At 35.6% G+C, this 22,660-nt stretch overlaps 1 protein-coding gene across 3 annotated transcripts in view; it reads left to right on the top strand.

Moving 5' to 3' along the window:
* The window catches only part of RAP1B (RAP1B, member of RAS oncogene family), a 34,299-nt gene extending 11,959 nt beyond the window's left edge, over nucleotides 1-22,340 (top strand). For all 3 annotated transcript variants that reach the window (XM_086884460.1, XM_086884461.1, XM_086884462.1), the window contains 7 exons: nucleotides 6,586-6,670; nucleotides 7,973-8,041; nucleotides 10,810-10,866; nucleotides 11,979-12,119; nucleotides 14,000-14,143; nucleotides 15,873-15,988; nucleotides 17,414-22,340. In XM_086884460.1, the coding sequence (XP_086740586.1) occupies nucleotides 6,614-6,670; nucleotides 7,973-8,041; nucleotides 10,810-10,866; nucleotides 11,979-12,119; nucleotides 14,000-14,143; nucleotides 15,873-15,959 (555 nt within the window). In that variant the 5' untranslated portion in view covers nucleotides 6,586-6,613 and the 3' untranslated portion in view covers nucleotides 15,960-15,988; nucleotides 17,414-22,340. The remainder of the gene's footprint in view (nucleotides 1-6,585; nucleotides 6,671-7,972; nucleotides 8,042-10,809; nucleotides 10,867-11,978; nucleotides 12,120-13,999; nucleotides 14,144-15,872; nucleotides 15,989-17,413) is intronic.
* Nucleotides 22,341-22,660: the final 320 nt, after the last annotated feature.

Here is a 22,660-nt window from a genome sequence, read left to right as displayed (position 1 = left end):
CTATCTTAACTCAGAAAACTTCCATGCCTTACTTGTAGTCCTGCTGGGTTTTACCTTGTTTTGTAGCTTGAAAGATAAAATTTAGTGCAACAATTATGGGGACAAACAAATACTTGCATCTGCTTTTAATCAGAAGGATGCATATCAGGTAAAGCGTGTTGTGTATACTATGATATGGCAATTCATTAACTTGGAAAAATTGCAAAGCTAAATACTGATCCTTCTCTGTAATGACAATAGAGCCAAATTCACAGCATCAAATTGCTGGCTCAGTTCTCAGAACTTGCTTTATTGTTGAATACCTAGCATATGCATAGCAAGATAGTGAAACGTGGCAATTACGCATTCTCTGAATTTAATATACTTGTAGTATTTTTTAAAATCTGTGTGTTGTTTCTATTTATTGCATGCCTGGATTTTCTTTGCAAGCATAAAAACTATTTGCAGTTCAGTTTCTTTAGGAATTCTGAGGTCATAATTTTGACTGTAAGTCTGACTGGTAGGACAGTCACCAGCAACTTTTGTGGGGGATGGTGACTATTTGACAGGAATAGGGAGAAAAAGCAAAATCGTGGCAAACAGACACAAAAAACAAGAATATATCTGATAAATGTTACAAATTCCATTTGAAGCTTGAATAGATTCTAGAGCATGGGCTTTATAAGGTACTCCCTCCACATTTGAATTGACACGTTAGAATTTTTGCACAAAGTTGAAACTTGAACTCGGTATGTGTTGAAGCATAGCATATTCTTAGTAGCATAAGAATGTTCATTACATCACTTGCTTTGAAAATGCTTTTTATATTTTGTGTGAATCTACTGCAAGTTGCACATGATTGCTAGTCTCTCGCATCAGGAAGCTTTCATCTTGAGATACCAGTGACTTTAAACAGGCAGTGTTTACCTTTACAACATCCATTAAATTTATGTTCAAATTTAAGATCTCGCTGGGAATTAACTTTGACTTAAGAAAAAAAATTCAGATTTTATTCAGCTATACTAATTATAGACAGTGGAACTAGTCTCACAAGGTCAGATGCTGTTAGCTGCTTTGCAGAATTGGTCCCTGTGTGCAATATTAATCAAGGTAGCTCCCCTCAGTGGAAGGAGGAAAACTTGGTTAAGCTCTCTCTGTGTAAGTGTCCCTGTGGGCTGTTCAAGGGGTGGGTGAAACCTTGGTGCCATGTTTGTGCTGCAGTAACTTGTTCACAGGTTTCTGGCTGTTTCTCAGGTGGTTAGTATGATATCATGTCACTGAATAAGCTTTGCCACTCAGCTTTTTGAAAATCCTCTGAAGATTGTCTGACATCAGTTAAAATATTTGAACATAATTGAAGAGCTATTTTTGTCCAAGAAAAATTACACTGTTAGTGCCCAGAAGAACTAGCTGTTCAACTGATGAAATACATGTTTGTCAAGACCAGAAACTATCAAAAGCAGGTAAAAACTAGAAATAAAAATTGCTTCTAGCTATGTTTGCTGAACAGTTGATTTGCTTCTATAGAGTCTCCATTACTAATTAAATAGCTGTACTTACAGGAATTTTGAATATGGATGTCTTTATTAGGCCCTGATCAGCTTTTCAGAATTGATTTCTGAATAATGTTTTTCATAAATTTTTACAAATGTGTGAAAGTCAGCTCTGGAGTATTTTAATTCCTCTTAGAAGAGGTACACTTACCCTGTTGAGTAAGGGTTATCTGAATTGCTTTAATTTCTAAAGACTCTAAAAGCTGGTGAAAATGAACAGACTTCCAGTTTGGGCCATGTTGTCAGAGTTCTGCTTATGAGCTGAAATTATTCTGGAGGTGGGGAACCCTCCTAAGAGTTGAGAGATAAAAATTTGGGATATCTCACATGTAAGTATTTGGGGAATATTAAGAACAGTATACATCATCTCTTACTTAGTTGTTTACCTGAAGATTCTAAACTAGGAGATTCAAAAGAGTGGAATCTGGATGGTTTGGCCACCTGAGATTACTCCAGTATCAGAAATGGGAAACATCTCTGGAGAGACATAATCCTCTGAGCTTGACTGGTCCTCTGACTGAACTAGTGCTATTTTTCCAAATGTCTGACCATTGTTATCTTGTTTTGTTATCTCAGGGCTAGTATCCCCTTTCTGAGAAAAAGATTGGATTTTTTTTCTCTTGACTTTTTTTCCCACCACTGCTAATTGTAGGCAGATAAACCAGTTAGTTAATTTGTTTCATCTGTCAATCTGGTGTTTGAATCTTTTTTTTCTCATGCAAATAGTTTGGATTAATTTAGGAGTGCTGTTCTAAAGGTGATTCTAATGAAGTCTCTTTTTCAGAGAGGTAAATGTTTGGAGGCAAAAGCATTAGGAAAATCTTAGTGAACACAGTGCAACCAAAATGTCAGGGTCTGATCAAGAATCATGGTGTATATGAAGTGCTACATAATCATGATCCTTTCTGAAGATGATAAAGCATCTGGGAGGGCCAGTTTATTTAATTCCATACCTGAACAACTAGTTTATATAAGCAAATTTTGGGGATATCTTCAAGTAAGTGATTGTACTTAGTTCATGTCTTTGGCTGGGGCTGAGCTCCAGTTACAGCTTCATATGGCTTAATATCACTTGAAAAAATAGGATTATTAGCTTTCCTATCCCTTAGATAACAAAGTTCAATCAGAATCCAAAATTTGAAACTGAAGGAATTGAAAGAAAAGTAAATTAAAAATAAAAAACCCACCTCATTTTCACAACTATTACGTCCAGCCCAATTACCAGTGGTATATGAATTTCCTTGAATTCTTTATCGCGTGGTTGCTTTTTAGAAAAACTTTACATGCTGTAAGTGTGCCGTTTTTTACAGTTGACCTCTATAGTAAGGTTACTTATTCCTCAACTTCCTTAGCATCATCTCTGGTTTGCATTTTTCTGGAGACATGCTTCAAGAAACTACTGACAAAAATGTCCAGGAGGCACCTTTTCCTGGTTTGTCTGAGAAGGGCAGAAGCAGAAAGCAAGTTTTCATGTTCACAGTCCTTGTCAGATGTGAAACTTTTGAAATGCTGCATTTTCAGTGACTTGTCCTGCTTAACCTTTTGTTCTAATGGGCTTATTCAAAGATGTGTTGCTCATCCTTCAGAGAGAATCTTTATTGGGAAAAGTGTCTGTGGATATCAAGTATGTGCATGTGCTCTTCTAGTTTTATTGAGTACTTTAGTTTTAAGTATGTGATGAAGAAATAGAATTAAGCAGTTAGCTTAATACACTGCACTAATTCACTAAGTACAAAAAGTAATATTAACTTAGAGAGGTTGCACAGACACAGTGATTTTATGGACAGTTGTATCTCAGGAAGTGTGCAAGGCAGTTCTTGGGGTGTCACTGGCAGTTAATGGAGGCAATCTAGAATTGAGCTCTGAACTTTTGAGAGATTGTATAACTGAGACAATGTTAGAATCAAGTTTGTGATAGTGCTGTTTTTTAAAGAGTAACTTCCCTTATTTTTGTAGCTAAATCTTAACTTCAGGCATCTCCACAGTTTAGTTAGGTCAGATATATCTGTGCATATAAAAACTGCTGTTAGAAGGCAGTACCTTCTCCAACTAAATAAAAAAAAGGTCTTATTTTACGCATGCTTCCTATCTTCTTGCTCTTTAGCGTCTGTGTAGGGGCCATAGTTGACAGTATTTTCCTGCCCAAAGATAGGGGAATGGAAAAATAAAAATACAAAGAAAAGTTGGTATTGCTGTCACTTCTTGCAGGTCAGTCACCTTATAGGTAGGCAGCCGTTAAAGCAAAACTTCTTCCGTAAAGTAAGTTCCATTAAATGAAGAGGGGGATTCAAACAGGTTACTTGTTATATTTGCTAGGAATAGGTTTAAACTTACTTTTCTAATTGCTGTGTGGTTGGTAGATACTTCTCAGTTGTCCAATAAATCTGGGGACATCTTGCTATGCTATGTTGCTTACATATCTTAGTATCTTTATTTCTGTTCTGCTTATTAGAGTATACTCATTTTGTATCCCCAAGGTGAGCTGGGGACTGCAGAGATACTGTTGTTAGACTTATTCTAGAAATGCTGGCCAGATACAGTGTTTTATAGCTTAAACTTCCTCTTTCAGACTTTGTCTTCTGCTTTTTCCCCCTCTCATTTGTCACTAATGAGTCAAAAGGAAATCCTGTTGGCACTGGATGAATCTGGATACATTATTAGTTCCAGAGTCAAACATTGTGTCAACTGAGAAATAAAGTAAGAGCATGATTAAGATTTAGGATGCCAGCAGTTTCTACAAGATCTGATGTGGAAAAATAGGTTTGATCAAGAGCAGAGCCAAGTCAGGTTAGCTGGGAATCACTGGAAAGTCAAGTTCAGGCAGGATAAGAGCCAAAGCTTAGTCTGGGGCATGTGTGCAGCCATGAGGCATACTGGTCAGTGAAAAAGCGTGTTAAGCTAGGCTTTAACAATGTCAAATAGTGTGGCAGGCTGCAGTGTCCTACATGATCCAGTGGTTTCTTGGGTGAGGAGGCAAAGACCTGCAAGCAGGAACATTTTCTTAGGAAAGCTCTTTAAGCTAGAAGATTTTTTTTTTTTTTTGATTGGATATTTAGGGCTGAACTTCCAAGTCTGGATGCTGAAAGAAGCTTCAGCTTGCATTAAATTCCTGAATTGCTGTTTCAGAGCCAAAAATGAAATTGGCAGTCTCTCACTAAAACCAATTTATTTCAAGATTTTTAATTTGCTTTGGAATTGTAGATTGTTGAGTAAGAAAAAGAAATAACTTAAAACAGATATGTAGTACCTGCTGCTGAAGTTCTATTACTTTTAAACTACTGTCAGCCTTCATTATTGCCATCTCCATATTTAGTTGCTAACTTCAGTGTGAAAACTGAAAAATTCAGCTTAAACATTTCTTTCAAAGACAGTAAAATTGCTGCAGTTCTCGCAGATTACTGTACTGGGATTTCTACTACACTCACCATGTTTATGTCATTCTAGTGATACCTTTCTAAAAATAAAAGGATAATTGAATGTTTGTTTTAAAGAAATGACAGTAATGTAGTTATAGGCTTAACTTGTCATGAGTTTGAGAGGAGCCTTTCAGGACAGTTAGAAACAATCCTGTTTATAGAAAGACTGCACAATTTACAGATTAATGGATTTAACAGCATTTTCAGTAGTGCCAAATAGATGAAACTTGTGGTGGAAATGGTTCTCGTGATCTGTGTTCACAAAAAATTTCGTAGGAAGGGAAAGAATTTTTTAAGTCAGGAGTGAAAAGATGTCCTATTAAGTGTGAAAATAGAGTGTCAAAATGTATTGAAATGGAAGCCTGTGGAGACATCTCTTTTGCTGACATCAGGTCAATTATTTCCTTAAGGTTTTTTCCTTGTGTTCCTTTTGTGAGGGACAGTTTAGATAAATTGAAAGATTTCGCATTTGCAAGAAGAAATAGGACCTGGTCTCTTGATTTCTTCGTCTTCTGACAATTGGTAGATTTAATCAGTGGTGGTAAAGGCAGGACTCTACCATGGTGGTTTAATTTCTGCATAAATCATCTTAGCATTTTGTGCTCAACACCTAAGAGATGGTGTTTCAGAGATTTCAGAGATGCTGTCAAATTACTACTGATGAGAAGGATCTTTCTTACCTTAGTTTCCTCCCTGCTTACCTTTTACAAGCACCTGTGTTGAATCCTTGCACTTTCCCTTTCCCCTGGCCTATAGATTATTCTTTAGTTGGGGAGGGTTTCATCTTTCTTTTGGGGTGGAGGGGAGAAAATGTTTAATTCAATCTCACAACTGCTGGAGTCCCTGAAGGGAAGGAGCTGAGACCTTCCTCTCAGGGAAGCAGTAACAGTCCTGATAGTTTTGTTGCCAGCAGGACTGTATGAGGCGGTGTGGATTTTTGAGCAGTATGACGCAAAGACATTTCCCAAAATCTGTGGCCTTGTTTTGGTTTGATGGGTCAGTTTCCAACAAAGATGAGCAAGCAGATATCATAGTTTGTTTTTGGTAACTACACCAGCTAGTGTGGAACAGGGAAGCAGATCTAGCTTGTAGAAGAGGTATAGTCTCAAAATACTACTTTAGTTGCTTCCACTTACTCATGAAATGAGTCATAATAGATCTAGTGGAACATTAAACAGTTTTCAGTCTAGGGAAGGGATTTTTTTGAAAAATGATTTCTGGGATCCTGCTGTTCTTTTTAAGAAGTGTTTTTTTGCTGGGAAGGGGAGTTTTTAATTTTCCTGTTAAGGTCTCTATGATTCTTTGTTTAGTGCTTAAGTGTTTCAGAATGATAAAATTCATGCTGTTTCCTCTTGGATAATTATTTCTTATGAATAGTAGCTGTTAGCTTTAGTATACTAGGGTTTCTTTGAACCAGTAATGAGGTATATACTATGAGCAAATACTATATCTGATGGTTTGCAGCATTTTATTATAGCTGCATTGAGAGTTGATAGTTAGAAAATATTTGCTGTATTAAAGAAGTTAACTAAGGAACTCTTACCAAACCCTGCTTCATGAACTGGATTGTGGTGTCATTATTGTACTTCCTGCACGTAGATCAAATTTTAATCAGACTGGTATTTTGTGTGTTTTAGATATTGAGGGTGATTTATCTCTTGCATCATGCGTGAATACAAGCTAGTGGTTCTTGGTTCTGGAGGTGTTGGAAAGTCTGCTCTGGTAAGTATGAGGCAGTTCAAGTATGGTTATTTTAGGCTTGTATGTTTTTTTTTCCTCTAATACACTTTTTGCTGAAGTATATTTCTTTATGTAAGTGTGCACAAATAAATAAAAGTGTTAGTAATGCCCAATGAGGCATCAGGACTAGTAAATAGATCCTTTACTGGGTGCATCTGCACCCATTGGTGCATTCTCACATACTGCTGTTTTTGTATGGGTGCTATCAGTCTGTGGGAAATCAAGCTCCTTTGTGAATCTCTCAAAGGATGTGAACTAGCTTGCCCCATAAGTCCTAGAAAGGTCTTCAGGGTGCTGTTTGCTTGATGTTTGACAGCAGTGTTTTTCTTTATCGCTAATACTTTTATGCAGATAGAAATACAGATTTGCATGTTGGTGGGAAGTTTAATGTTTGCTGCATCATTTCTCTGAGAGTAGGTATGTAGCTGTGGCAGGTAGATGATTAAAATGCATGAGCGCTTTTATTTACAATTAAATGATTACAGAATGGTTTAGTCTGACCTAGACTAGAATTGAAAAAGTTCACAAAATATGATGTTCTCAGCCCACCTAAGAACTTTGCATCTTTCCATTTAATTGTGCACCTTACCATAAAGCTCCAGAACTTGCACACTCCCTTGAGTAAGATCTATTCTCTTATGCAGCAGTTCATAAAGAAAAACTTAAATGACAAATCATATTAGATTGTGAAAGAACGTTTTCATTCATCTCTGAATTCTTTATCTTACTGCAGCATTTCTGGATTTGAATGTGCCTACTCTGACTTGGCCATTGAATCTTAAATTCCATTTGACTTGTGCTAAAAATGTCCTTTGTGCTAGGTACACAGGAACAGCCTACTGGGTGTAGTTAAGACTAGTAAAAGCTGGCAGTTGTATTTTGACTAGTTCCTGTGCTGGCAGATAAGTAGCAGAAGATGAAGTAATTCTAAATACAAATCTAGAAGCTGTGCAGCTGTATAGTATTCTGGTCATCTAGAAGCTAATACTGATTCTAAGAGTTAAGCAGACCTTAAATTGATGCATGCTTTAATTCTTACCCTCCATGTGACAGTGGATAAAGGAAAGTGTAGCATTGCTTCATCTAACTGTTAAGTTAGATGATAGTTAAATAGGCATGCACATCTAACTTTCTGTTGTTTCTTAAAATTATAGTTATGACAATCATTTGATTTGCTTTAAAAATGTTATGGATAACAGAGTATATACCTAGAACAGTGATTTGTGTACAAGGTTTTCAAAATGTTGCTTTGCAAGAGAATCTTACAAAACTTTTGTGTTGCAGACTGTACAGTTTGTTCAAGGAATATTTGTTGAAAAATACGATCCTACGATAGAAGACTCCTACAGAAAGGTACCTACAAAAGACCTCCTAGTGTTACAGAAACTTAAAGCTATAGTACACGTTAAATATTTGAGTCACTGCTTGAAAATGCCATATTAAACCAGATAACAATTTTGAAATATAAATGTTCTCCTAAAATTTGTTTAAAAGGAATAATTCAAGACTAGCTTTTTAACATTTAAGCATGATACCTTGCTGGCTAATAAGTAAAAAATGGATATTTCATAGTCAGAGTTGGGAACATGGATTGAAAAAAAAAATACAAAAAACATTCCAACTTTTCAATTTTATAATATTTATTATTAGTTTGTTTGTGTGTTAATATTTGCATGTAGATTTGGACTTGGAGGTACTAAGCTGCTTTGCTACTGGAAAAATAGCTAAAAACAACTTCACACCCTTAGAATACTGGAGGCATCTATCATACTGTACTCATAACAATTTAAATGATAGCTAGATATGCTTCCATTACATGGGTTGTTGTTTTATTAATAAGTTAACACAAACCTGTCATAATTGAACAAGCACTTATATCAAGTGGCCTGTTAGTTTCTCTCTTCCTGTCTTCAGCATGACAGGCTGAAAGGTCTGATTCTGCTTCATCATCTTGAATCTCCATATTGCTCACTCTTCAGTTTTACCTGAGACCACAATTAAGATTCCAGACTAAGGTAGTTTATATCCAAACTGCTACCATTAACCATTTGGTGCAAGGGAGAAGTTTTTGGCTGTGTTAGTTTCTTAATCTGTCTGTTTTAGCTGAATTACTCTTCTTTTCATATGCATTGATACTCTGATGTTGCTCATCATGTGGCCACAAAAATGTTGGTGTCTATACAAGGGAGGCAAGATGCACAAACCCTAGCTGGGAATGGGCAAACTGCAAGACCTCCTCTTTCATCACTGAGCTACATTTGTATTGGAACAAAGGTGGTGCATTAAGAACTGAACTGTTGCAGCCTACACCAGAACTGCTTCTGAACAGAAGAGGAATTAGAGAAAAATAATAATTTCATACCTCTTTTCTTTGACCTATACATATAAACTCTATGTTGGAAAAACCCAAGTCTGTCTTAAGTATGTGGGCTTCCAAAGCTAGAACTCTTATTAAAGACAAAATAGCAGAACCAAATTCTATGTTGACACTTTTTCTGTATTACTGAAGCAGGAATTTTTGACCATATCTCAGTGTTTGGTGCAGGACTTTGCTGGGTAATGTAAATTACCAGTATATACCAGTATATACTCCAGTATATGGAGTAATTTACCCAGTAAATGACACCAAAAAATATTCACAGGCTGATCTAAAGTGAAGTGTTTCCTTTGTTATATATTTACATTCTTTAGGTGATAGTGGAATCATGATGTTTGCTGGGTGAATTTTTCCAAAGGTTGTTTCCATGGAACCTAAAAAAGTAATGCCATCTTAAGAAATTTTGCCATTTGCTAACTACATTTTTTTTTGTTGCTGCTAATAAAGATTTATAATATTCCTTTCAGGTTTGTTCCTGAAATAACTAGTAATAACTCTGGGTATCCTTCTTTTCAAATCAGCCAGATTGTTCAAGTCTTGCTAAAGTCTGGACAATACTTTATGTAGTCATTTTCACCTTCTCACTGTTAGTTACAATTTGAACTTGCTTCTTGATTTCAAACTGTATTGGTTTGGCAATAGAAATTCCATGTTATTTATGTTAAATGTAATTTTATAATATTTAAAGTTGAAAGGATGTGACTGGTTCGTCTAAATAATTGCGCATGAAGTCTTGAAACTTTATGCATTGGTTTACTCCCCAAATATTTCTTCATAAAGTGAATAAATGCTGCTTAATTAGCTGAATAACTTCAGCAACAATACCTGTTAAAATAGTCCTTATTTTTCAGGAATCACAATCCATAGGGAACATGGGGAAGGTGTGAGAGGAGGGGAAATATTCCCCTTCCCTGTCCCCAGCTCAAACCTAGTTACAGAAGAACAGCTGCAAATTAAACTAGTGACAGTGCATAAATGGAGAAGAGGTGATCTGTTAACTAGGAATTTTACATGCAAATGGAAACAAAGAAAGTTTACCAATAGCTTGAAAGAAAAAACAAAATTAAATTTGGGTAGTGCCACATTTGAAACAGCTTAAGAGCGCTTCCATATCCTATGCTGCCCTCTGGGCCATTTCTTTGAGGTATTTCCACTAGATAGAGGAACTCTGGAATGAATACAGAAATTGTTCTGTCTTCTTAAACCTTCCATTTTTCGCAAACTTTTCTCAACTGGGTCAGTTTTCTAATTAGTGTTCCTAAAGGCTTGTTTTGGGGACACCACTTTAAGTGGTGGCTGTTTAATTATTTGCTGTGTACTACTTACTCTCTTGTAGATGTAAATTACTTTTAAATGAGCCTGAGTATGCCAGTCCAGTTTTCTGGCTTTTACTTGTACTTTTCTTTCAATCTGTGATGATCCCTGAAACAAGTGGAAATTAGTTGTGCTAGTTGCTGATAACCATCATTACAAATTTAGCAGCCTCCTTTTAAATAATCAAAAATCCCTAATCACTTTGCAAAGAGGTACTTGGCTGCTGACACTGCATTTGAAAATGTCACTGGGGCTCTTTGAAAGGCTTCCTCCTGCTGTTTTCAAAGTGTATATCCATACAATCTTCTTAAGACATTATGTTGCTTTATGCATTATGAATTTACTTATTAAAAATCACACAACTTCTGATGTCTTTGGAGGGGAGAGTTGCAAGGGGAAAAATTCTAACCACATCTTTCTCTCTTGACAGCAAGTTGAAGTAGATGCACAACAGTGTATGCTTGAAATCTTAGATACTGCAGGAACGGTATGTAAAAAAACAACTTTCCTAAATACTAATATACAGCATATTTAAGAAAAACTTGAGTATTGCTGCAGAAAACAATTGCACATTTCCCATGAGCTTATATTCTGTAACAGAAGAAAGAAATAGAACATTTAAAAAGATTGTGCTCTTGACTTAAGTTTGTTGCCCAGAAAAAAAAATAGGACTTACTGGCCACTGAGATTTGATTTCTGTTGCTGTAGAGAATACGTGCTTTCTTCTGATGTCCTTTTTCTTTTGTGTGTGAGATGTACTGTGACATTGGGATAAAAATAGTATTGCTTCCATCAGCTTATAGGAGCTCCAAGCACAAGGGTTATGCTGACCCTTTACATACTGGTCAGGTTTTTCCCTGACTAGTTCCAAAATTACTGAAACCAGTAATTTCCTTTATTGATTCCAGTGAGTTTAAGCTCAAGACTCTTGGAGTTTTAATGTGTGTTCTCTGAAGTGTGGCAGTAATCTGGTCCAATAATAACTTATTTAAATTCCCTATTAGAGTAATACTCTGTAAATATACAGTAAGATGGAGTGGCTCTTTTCTAGAAATAAGTTGCACTTTTCATCTGACATACAGCAAGGGACAGGGAGTGATTGATCAAGCACCAGATAGCCAAGTCACCAGCGTGAATGAGGCACATGCCATTCTACAGTTGTGCTGGTAAGAGTGCACCAACAAGTGCACTTGTTGATGTTATATGATGTGATACCTGCAATATCTTAGTTGTCACTGAAGTTAAGGAAATGTGACAAGTCTGTTGTGCCGTCTCCACCCTCTAGTCCATCTCCCTGCAATTAAATTAAAAAAAAAAAGTATAGGAAATTTCTTAGACTACAAAATTGGGTGTGAAAAGGCATGCATTTATTTTATGATCCATTTTAAGGAACTATCAGGATATGGAGAAAACGTTGGTGTGCTAGGAGAGATTCAGGAGGAATTTAGCTTCTGTAATCTACAGATTAGAGTAATTTCACTGGAGACAAGTACAGTATAAGGTACACTAATTTCCCTAAACTGGACACAAAGTTTATAGCAGTTTGTGCAAGTAAAATGCAAATTGAATGCAACATCTCTATCTTTTTTTAAATTACAGGAACAGTTTACAGCAATGAGAGATCTGTACATGAAAAATGGACAAGGTTTTGCATTAGTATATTCCATCACAGCTCAGTCCACATTTAATGATTTACAGGATCTAAGAGAACAGATTCTTCGAGTCAAAGACACTGATGATGTAAGATCTCTAAAAATTCTTAATACTTAAAGTTTTCATTAGCATGTTGCAGTGTACACACTGTAGTCAGGTGGTTTCCAAGTTTTAAGCTAAGATGTAAGAACCAGTAGATGCATAGAACAGAAATGCACCTTCTCAAGGTGAATGGGAGTTATGTAACTTGTCATGTGTTATATGGAGAATTGTTTAATCTCTTTAAAATACCTTAATTGAAACTGGGTATAACTTTATTCACTAGACTGCAGCAAACATTTCTAAAACAACTATTATTGCCTTAATTACTATCAGTGAAGTCATCTGCTCAATATCCTTATTGTTTACAGTATTTTAAAAGCATAAAACTTTAAGTTGTAACCTTTAAACTTGCATGTGATGTAGCTTTTATATTTTGTCTGTCTGCTCACAGTTAAGTTCTGTCATCCTATTTCCACACAATTTCTATTATGCATCTCTTAGCATTATTAAAGCTATAAAGTGAGGCTAAAACATTATATTTTATAAATGATGAAAAGATCCTTACAGCAGAGGAAGTGAATGCTTGGTCCCCTAATAAAGGAAAGAAGTATTTCAAATGTGAAAACAGCAGTAAGAGTGTTTTTAACAGAAACACCTTGTAGCCTTCAGGCAGAAAATCTACCTTCTTGAAGAAAAAAAATAAGCAATGAACACGTTTTAAGCGTGATCATCTCATTTAAACTGTGTTTATGCAAACTTTGATAACTTTGATATATTCCTTACTGCATGTATTTCCATATGCTTGTGCTGTCAGCAGACATAGAATATATAAACCATTTCAGTTTCAGGGAAGCATACTCTAAGACTTTTTTAATACAAACCATCTTGCACTTCCTTGACCATAGGCACTTTCAGGTCTTGCCTATGTTCAGCAGATTTCTTCTTGAAGCAATTTATTATCCATTATAACAAATTTATCTCAAAAGGTCAATATTTTTAGTTGCATGGACCTTTCTCCTTCACAACTTACCAAGTAATAGTCTTGTTTACCATTAAATTAGTTTGGTACAATAAAATCAAGATAAATATGATGATGTTTAAAATCTTACTTTGTATGTTATATTTATGCTGATTAGTATAATTTTGGAGGTACTTGCTTAGAATTGTGTTTTTCAGAAGACATGCCTCAGTCTTGAAAAACATTCCACAATATCAGTAGAAAGATAATAAGCTTCAAGTTGCGAATTTAGTTTCCGTCAGAATTCACAGAAAAAGCTTTTCTTATGCCAAAGCTTAGGCATGACCTGTTTTCTTGGTCAATTAAATGGTCAAAATACTATAAACCTTATTTCAGCACTTGAATCTGTGAGGACTTTAGCTATGTCCCTGAATTAGTAAAAGAAAGGAAGGGGGAAAAAATACATGATGGTGGTTTTGTGCTACAAAGGTCAATTGAGCATTTTCTGTGGTTGGGAATGCTGGTAAGATAGCATGTTTTTTTTCTTTGTGTGCTGTAGCTTGCTAATAAGAATTGTGTGATATGCTGAGGAATAATGCTGAGGACACTGGAATTTGTAAGAGTCATATGGTAAATTCTTCAGTAGACTTCTTGATGCCTCAGACATCTAAAAATGAAATGAAATTTCATTAAGTCCTCTTAAAAAACATGTAGTTTGCTCAATTGGCAGTGTACTGAATCCTCAAACCATTCCCGCTATTGCCCTGCCAAAAGCCAACCAGAATGCAGTCATTTTCATTTGAAGATTGAAATATCACATGGCTGTAAACTTAAGTTTCAGTTATACCAGAGCTTGATTATTAAAATCAGGATCCTCTGAGGAATCAGATGGCTTTTAAGTGTGTATTTACATTGTGCCATTATAAAATTTTAATTGTTTCTTTGCTGCCACTGAATGCTTTTTTAGGTGCCTATGATTCTGGTTGGCAATAAGTGTGACTTGGAAGATGAAAGAGTTGTGGGAAAGGAACAAGGTCAGAACCTAGCAAGGCAATGGAATAACTGTGCATTCTTAGAGTCTTCTGCAAAATCAAAGATAAATGTTAATGAGGTAAGGCATTTTACCTGTGGTGGGGAGAGGTGTCAGGGTAGAAGAGTGGGACACTGTCCTGATAACCATTTACTCTTTGTCAAGGAAAAACTAACAAAATCATGAATAATATTCACTATAATGGACAAAACTGTACCCTGCTGTTATGAGATGTTGATGTTAAGGGGTGTATTTAGCTTTGACATGGGATTTTTTCAAATTATATTCATTTTAGTGTAATATTCAAATGGTCTTTTTATGAATTTGGGATGAATATTTCTCTCATGTTCCATTCCTTAGTTGTTGCAAGCTCTATCAATTGAGATTGCACTGTTAGTCTTTTTTTTTTAAAGACCTTTAAGAGAGTTAAGCCACTAAAACTATTGGATTTATTTGGTGTTAACACTATTTGAGATTGTAAGTACAATACCTGTTAAATGTTTTGTTAAAATTAGCTGTGCTGTAAAGTAAAAGGAATGTAAAAGCCTCTTTACTATATATCTACTTGTTTATTTGACAGGAGCTAGACAATTAATCAAATGTATGCATTTTGGGGATTTGCCATAATGCATGCCTTTTTATCCAGTGAGGGGTGCCAGCATAAAGAAAGGGATACAAAAATTTTAGAAAAAAAAGAAGATGCATTAGTATTTACATTTCTGGAACAGCTTGAATTTTATGATAAATTCTACAGTTCATTAGGTCATCTGGAAAACATTGTTGGCAGCATCAGTCAAGTTAAAAGGGCCTCTGTGCAAGACTCGCAAGTAATCAAAACAGTATGGTGGTTTTAACACAGCTGATTTTTAAAAGAAGTAATGTGTTGGGAATTTCTGGAAGCCATTGACTTTTTTAAAAATTCAAATTAATCACTGTAACTGTATAAAAGTCGTATGTTCAATAAGCTACAGCTTCCTGCAAATACTGTAAGCCCCTGTTGTAATATTTGCTGCTTTGCAGCCAGTGCTTAGAAAAGTGCCAGGATGGCTTTAGCATGAGGGCTTCCTTAGTTTACATGATGCAGGAGTAATTGGAGCAATGTCAAATATGAATTAAACAAATGGTGTTGAAATGTTGTATGTTGATTTGTTTTAAATTAGCCTTTCAAAAAAACCACGTTCATATTAGAATTCTAGAAGACTTAAAGTGTGAGAGTCCCATAAATGAGTTACTTTTCTAGGAAATTTAATGCTTCTGTCATGCTGTAGGTCTAGAGAGGTAGAATTAGAATCTTTAGACTTGAGTATTTTTTAAGTATCTGGAAAAGCATGATCTCATTCGAATACAAGAGACTGTTATTGAATATGTAGTATATGTGAGTTACCATGAAAAATCTGTAGTTAAAACTTACTAGAATTTTCTTTCAAAGAATATCCTAAGAGTGATTTGAGTTAGAAGAAAGCTGTGACCTGTTTCTTGACCTTACTGCTAAACTGCAAAGTAATACCATAGAGTAGTTGATCACTGTGGCATTTTTCATGTGAGTTCAGATGAGTTTGACCCAGAGATTAAATAGCTGTGGGTTATAGATGCCTTTCCAATTTGCTTCATTGAAACTGTAGAACCCTTGGCACACAGTTATCTTAACCAAGGAGAAAACTAAGTATACAATTTAACTTTATAGCTTTGTGGTAACTAAATATTTTCAGGGGTTCTTAAGTATGTGAGTGCATTATGTGTGAGGATTCAAAGCTTAAGGTTCTAAGAGAAGCCTCCTAATATTCATAATCAACTGATTCTATCTTTTCAGATCTTTTATGACCTTGTGCGACAAATTAACAGAAAAACTCCAGTGCCTGGAAAAGCACGCAAAAAGTCATCATGTCAGCTACTTTAATGCATAGCTGTACTGTAGCTCTGAGCCAGGTAAACGTTTTAATTTTTTTTGTGCATTATGTCTATTCAAAACAAAACAACTAAAAAAACCCAAAACAGCTGTGGTAGCTGTTCATGCAGAACAGCACTGAAAATTATTGATTTACATTATCATAGAAATGGTCTTTATTTTGGCATTTCAAAGTCAGAACTACAAATATGTGCAAGGTACACTTTTCACGCTAGTCTGGGGTTTTTTTTTTCAAGTTTTAAGGTGTTGGTAGAGCTCAAATTAACAGTGTTTCCTCTGATACTACAAAGCTTTTGGAAACACTTGTCTCATTTAAAGCCTGATAGAATATAGTGCAAGAGCTCAGTTATCTGGAATGCACACAGTACAATACTGTAGTTTGCATGCTGGTGTCTCTTCTTTGAACTCCTGCATATGTTTGTGTGATGTCATAGGAATTTAGCTTCCTTTCTTGAGACTGATACTTCAGAGGCCAAATTGTAATTCATATGTTTGGATGAGAAAGGTGAAATAATCATTGTAACAGTCAAATATTTGACCTGAAGCTAGTTGGTTACTAGATCAATTTCTTGTTTGCAGTTGGCTAAATTTCTACATGACTTAGTATGTGCACAAAGAATGGTGCTGAAGGATAAAGCAAGCTCCAGCCTGCTCTTTAAGCAACTAACCAACTAACTTTTGGAAGTTAGTCATGAGGCATGGATTTTTTTTCTGCAAATTTTTTGGGGGGTTTCTGGGCAGGTTGTTTTCCTCTTTCCATCTCCAAGCCTTAGTATGGGCAGAGGTCTGTCTTGATAGACCTGACATCATCAAAGTTGCCTGTTACCTCCCTTTCCTTCAGTGCTAGTGAACATACAGTGGTGCACTTACTTCAGTACTATGATGCATTGTTTTGTCATCCAGTAGACCTATTGAAGGTACTGAAGGATCCTAGTAGGACATTGCACTGCCGGAAATCCTAGGCTTTTATTAATAACCAGGTAGTGCCACATGTGACTCTGTTTTTGGTGTATTAAAACCTTTTCATTTTGAACAATTCAGTTAAAAGTAAAACTAAGATGGTTCCAAAATCATTAGCTGAGGGTGACAGAAATGGTTGCTCCATTTCCTTAACAGGACTTTTGATTCAGGAGCTTTTATCCTTCAATTGTGTTTGTTTTTAAAGCCATGAGAACTGTCATGCTGTAAGCAAAACCTAGTCCCATCAATCAAACATTACCTCCACAGTGCAGCCTGGATTCCTCTATGTAGTCCTAATCCAGTTAGGATAGTAACTGAGATAGTCTGTTATTTGTATGTGTACAGTAGGAAGTGTATTATTAGAGAAGTGTTAAGGCTGTTTTCTGTTTGTCAAGAACTTTTCTAGTCCCTGCTGTAGGTGTTTTAAGTAAAGAGCAAGGAAAAATAGTGGTTACTAATACTAACCCCTTGTTTTTTTGTTACAGGTCTGAAGAACTGTTGCCCAATTCAACAGTGCCAGCATTCCAACTTTATTAAACCTACCAACATCTTAAATGGACTTTCCTGTGGTGGTACCCCTTTAAGAAATGGATGAAAGCTACATCAGTTTGCACATTCTATCACTTTCCAGTGTCATGAGAGATTTTTACTTCTAAATATTCTGTGTATGCAACTGGTAAAACCAGAGCCTACATCCAGTATTACTGATAAGAGACATTATTCATCCACCAATGTTGTACATGTATGAAAACTGTGTACTGTATACTTCAACAATCCCCACTTTCTATTGGAGAGTACAATAATGTAAATCCTAAAAGCACCACTATTTTAGCATAATAAAAGAAAGTCCAAAGAGCTCCTATATAGACTACTCCAGATAACTTTGCTTCATCGGTATTTGTAGCTTATTGTAACTTTTTTAAAGAAATACAGGATCATCATCATCATCATCATCGTATTGTACAAAAGCGCTTTGATTAACACAACGGCTATATAGTTTTTTAATTTTAGGAAAAACCTGTGGAGACAGTGACCTAGTCTTTAAGAGTCCTTTCAGTATAACGTCTGACTAAAGACATGGCCTTTAATATCTGTTGGGAAGGAAATGTCCAGACTTTTCAACCTTTTATTGTATGTTTCCTTTTCCTTGTTTACATAGGGAACAATGTTTATAGTTGTGTGTACAGTGGGGGTCTACAACAAGAAGTGTATATTTTAAAACAATTTTTTAATGATTTAACAATTTTTTGTAAATCATTTCCGGGCTTCTGCAGCTGTAGATTCTCACTGTGAATTCCCTTGCTTGCTCATGCATAAGTGTATTTGCAATACCAAATATACAGGTTTAGTACTTTTGCCTGTTAGTGATTGTTTTACATGTGTAACGTTTTGGTTGAGATGTTAAATGGTGGAAGAGTACTGTGGATGTGAATGTGGGAAGTAATTTTAATCATGTGTAATTGGTCACAGGGCCTAAGTTGCAGTAATTAACTTTTGCTGATTTATTTAACAATGCCTTGTTGCTTTGTATGCATTAACGTTTGGGTGTAAAGATTGTGTGTATATCCAACAGGGAGCCACAGTATTTAAATTGACCAACCTAATGTTACAACTGCTTTGAGGTGGCCAAATGTAAACTAAAAGCCTTAATTAAAGTGGTGCAATTTTGTATGACTTAGCATCAGTAGTTCAATAAATTTGGATTGCCATGCAAGGGCTTGCATTACAGTTATACTACTTGAATGTTTTGTGTTTTAGTAGTGCTAGTAAATATTGATTTTTAAATCTCTTGCACAGTGCAGATTCATACATCTTAGGATGAAGAGGAACCCCTATGTCATTGTTTTCTGACGTATACATGCCATAGATATTTCTTCTAATAGTGTCCCATGTGTTAGTGTGAGTGAATTTCTGACTGAATGAAATTCCATTTATTTCTGGACTTGGAATATTCCAAGCTCTAACAAAAGGAAAAGTCTAACAGAAAAAGACCTGTCTTCAAAGGTTACACTATCAGTGGCTGTTTTGGAAACTTGAAAATATGTTGCCTGCTCCTTTCCTTCTTTCCAGGGAGAATTAATTTTTAGAATTTACTTAGTCAAGCAAAAAAAAATTACCTTGTGAGAGAGAATGATGTTTCTGCATTATTTCTGCATGAACCAAACTTTTATTTGTTTGGTTTTAAAGGAAATCTGCAGAAGAGCATTCTTGCAGTATTGAGTGTAGAATTTTGCAGACTTGAAATACCTGTTAATAGTGTTGGGCTGAGAAGCGGAATGCAGGGACTGTAGTTTATTTCCTAGTCTTGGCTGTGCTGCTGAAAATTAATGTCACAAACATTGTGACAATTACAAATACTTGATACCTCTCGTTTCTCTGGCAGAGAATTATCAGAGAGCTTGTTCTAATTCATTCCTGCAAATTCAGTCAGATTAGGTTAGCTAATAGTGGTAAGCTTTGAGACCATTTTTGTTGCCCAAAGTGAATTAAGGAGCCCAGCTGATCCTTCCTGCTCTTTCATCAGTCATCACCATTGTTTAACGGAGGTAATATACTTCTACTGTGCAGAGCCAGATTTAAGACTGAAATTCCTTTTCATTTCTCATTAGAAACTAAAATGTGATCCCCAAGCCTGCTTAGTCCCCAGAGTAGCACTGGAGCACTAGATGCCCTAGTTCTTTTTTCACTAGGTACCTACCTTCTTTGGTAAGCTAATCAGAATTTTTCTTCTCTTCATTTCCAACCTCTGCTTATTCAGGTCTTGAAACAATATATCCCAGCTTCCTCTTTTTAATGTGTTTCTTTTCCAGGCAGCTGTACAGATGGCATTGGGTGGGAGTGAGAGAAAATTCTTTGAGAACATCAGAGAATGGGCCTTGGTATGCAGCCAAAGAATACTATTGACAGGGAACATCAGGCTTTCTCCTGAAAAGCTCTGTACTGAAGCATTCTTGGTGATTCTGTTCCTCAGCATTAGAGGTATCCAGTTGGATCAAACTCTTAAGGAAGTAAAGTTTTCAGAATCTCTAGGCTTTAACATCTAAAGATGTGCTAAAGAAGGGAAATACGTTCCCCCCCTCCCCTATATTTAGATCTTATGTCAGATGTGTAAAGCCAGGACATTGTAACCCAGGTAACACCTAAACTCCAATATTCCTGAGAACTTAGGCAAGCTTCAAGGGAGCAGTGTCCCAGTTGTTAAAGGGAAGATGCTTGACAAAATATTGCTAATGAAATGATGAAGTGTAAAGAAAAACATACAAAATGTCTTCATGTCTAAATAATTGTGGTGTAAAAATCTCTTCCCACTGAGGAAGTGAGCACCCAGTTCCCCATGGGAATTGAAACTATGTAAGCAGTTACCAATTCTAGAAAAGAATCCTGTCTGCTGAGATTTTTCAATGAACTTTTACATGTCTTCAAGACAATTCCATTATGTACCAATGCTTAAGAAAATTCATGCTTGAACTACTTGTAGAGAAACAGAACACTTCTAAAGCTTTGGATGAAAACATGCATAACTCACATTTTGAGAAGTAATGCAGGCATTTTGCAAATACGATGTTAATACACTTTACTGCTTGTAAAGTTAGCTTATGCTTACAGTGCACCCTGCTTTATTTCCTCTTTAATCTGAAACTGATGTATGTCAGTATTTTAAGTCTGAGCCTTCTATGGAAAAAGCAGTACAGAAGTATTATTTCATGGAATTGCACTCTTCATATTAGGACTCTCTCATTGCAATATAAATTTTCTCTTATATCTTACCTTATCCTTTTTCATTTTCAAATTATTCTGTGAAATGAATGTTACTTGCCTAACTTAGAAGACTGTTTTGAGACATTGCAAGATGTTTTCAGATGTCCAAATGAACTAAGTGCAAGCTCAAACCACTACTGCTCTCCTGCATAAGAGACTTAAATTCTGCAAAAGTATTGTGGAGTTAGATATTACAGTTCTTTCATAAGACATACTGATTCTGTGATGCTAGAAATGAAAGATGGCAGGAGATTGAAATTTGGATTACGATGTCATAAGTGGAATTGCAGTTTTCTTACAGGTGTAAGTAGTAAAGATGAGAATTTTTCTTATTTTAAAATGCTGTCAACAATGAATCAAACATGAATTCTTTCCCCAAGTTTTCTAATCTTTGCCAGTTTTGAAAATAGCTTAGTTGGGAAAAAATTTGGCGACAATACTGTACTAATTCTAGATAGACTTCAGTTTAGACATATCAACAGTAGAAAGTTATACTAGGTATGAATGGTCAAAAACAGTCTATGTACAGCTATGTAGCACTTTTTAAATTGTAATCTGATGATTCAGCCAAGTGTAGACAAAAAGCTTTTTGTTCAGTTTTAAACTGCTGTCCCAACAGCATTAGATTATATTTCAATTTATTGCTTTTATTTTGCCTGTGTGTGGGGGGAGGAGAATAAAGACAAATAAAAAGTTGATTAAATATGTAACAAAATGCAGTTGTAAGTTGTTCTCTAAGGTAGCATTAGAGTACAATAGTTATTAAATTGGTTTTTATTTCTGAATATCAAACATGTTATGCTTTTCTTTCAAAGAAGAATTCTAAAACCTTATCTACCTTTTCCATTTTATAAAGTAAACTCTGGAATGATAGTTCCATTTGGGGAAAACTTTACATTCTGAGTCTTGAACTAAAAGACAAGCGAAGTTGTTTCATAGTCATGATTTTGTTCACAGTGTTTCAATATCTTCAACCAACATATAAATGTGGATTTTGCTGTGTTTTCTGTGTTTGGGATTTTTGGGGGGTTGTTTGTTCATTTAAATAACCTCCAAAACCATTTATTTTCAGAAGTTTGAGTCATCAAGAGCAGAGAGTGACTTCCTGTTTTCAAAGAGTTGTTCTATAGGGAGAGATTTGTGAATGGATAAAAGAATGTCTTTGCAGTTCCACCGTACTCACTTCAGTCTCAAGAGATCCTAGTTCTGCCAAACAACAAACTACAGCTTCATTGTTTTAAGAAAGTTTGCTACCACCAGGATCTTTTTTTTTGAAGTTGTGACTGGGGTGAACTTCATTTGAGAATCACTGTCATTTCTAATTAATTTGTGTGATGTATTTTGTTTACCATGAACTTGGAGGCATGGGGCATTTCTGCAATCTTGAATACTGAGTGAAATCCTAGTGGACATTACAGTTCCTTCTTTTGTTGGTATACTTTACCTTTTCATACTGTATGGCATTTTAACCTTCCAAATCTAGTAGGGAGGACTCGGTAGCTTCACTCCCGTACTAAGTACAAAAAAAGTCTCTACATGTGAAATCCCAGATCTCATCAACTGGGTTTACTGCTTGTAATGCACCCAATAGCAACAAAGACCCTTGGCAGTACTGTCATGATTTTCAGACACAAATAAAGAGTTACAAATTTGTCTCTTTCTTTTTCCTGTTTAATTAAAAAAAAAAAAAGTTTTTTTTTAAAAAAAGGCTGCCTCAATAGAAAGAGCATGAGAGTCAATTTGTTTTGGTACGAACCTGAGTAAATGTTTTGAAAGTCAACATGTATTTAAATACTAAGCATGCATTTAAATTAAAATACTAAAATTTACACACTTCCAGGGATGTGTTTCAGCTTAGAAAAGATGGACTAAAACATGAACTTCTTGCTTCTCTTGCAAAAAGGCAAGGTATAGTGTAGTTTCCAGTTTTCTTTGTACTGAATGCAGTTGTGTTGCTGTCACACACTGCACAT

This window comes from Cyanistes caeruleus, chromosome 4 (assembly GCF_971803275.1).
Source record: "Cyanistes caeruleus chromosome 4, bCyaCae1.hap1.1, whole genome shotgun sequence".
Lineage (NCBI taxonomy): Eukaryota > Metazoa > Chordata > Aves > Passeriformes > Paridae > Cyanistes > Cyanistes caeruleus.
Note: the sequence above shows the minus strand (reverse complement) of the source record. Positions and strands in the feature narration are given on the sequence as shown.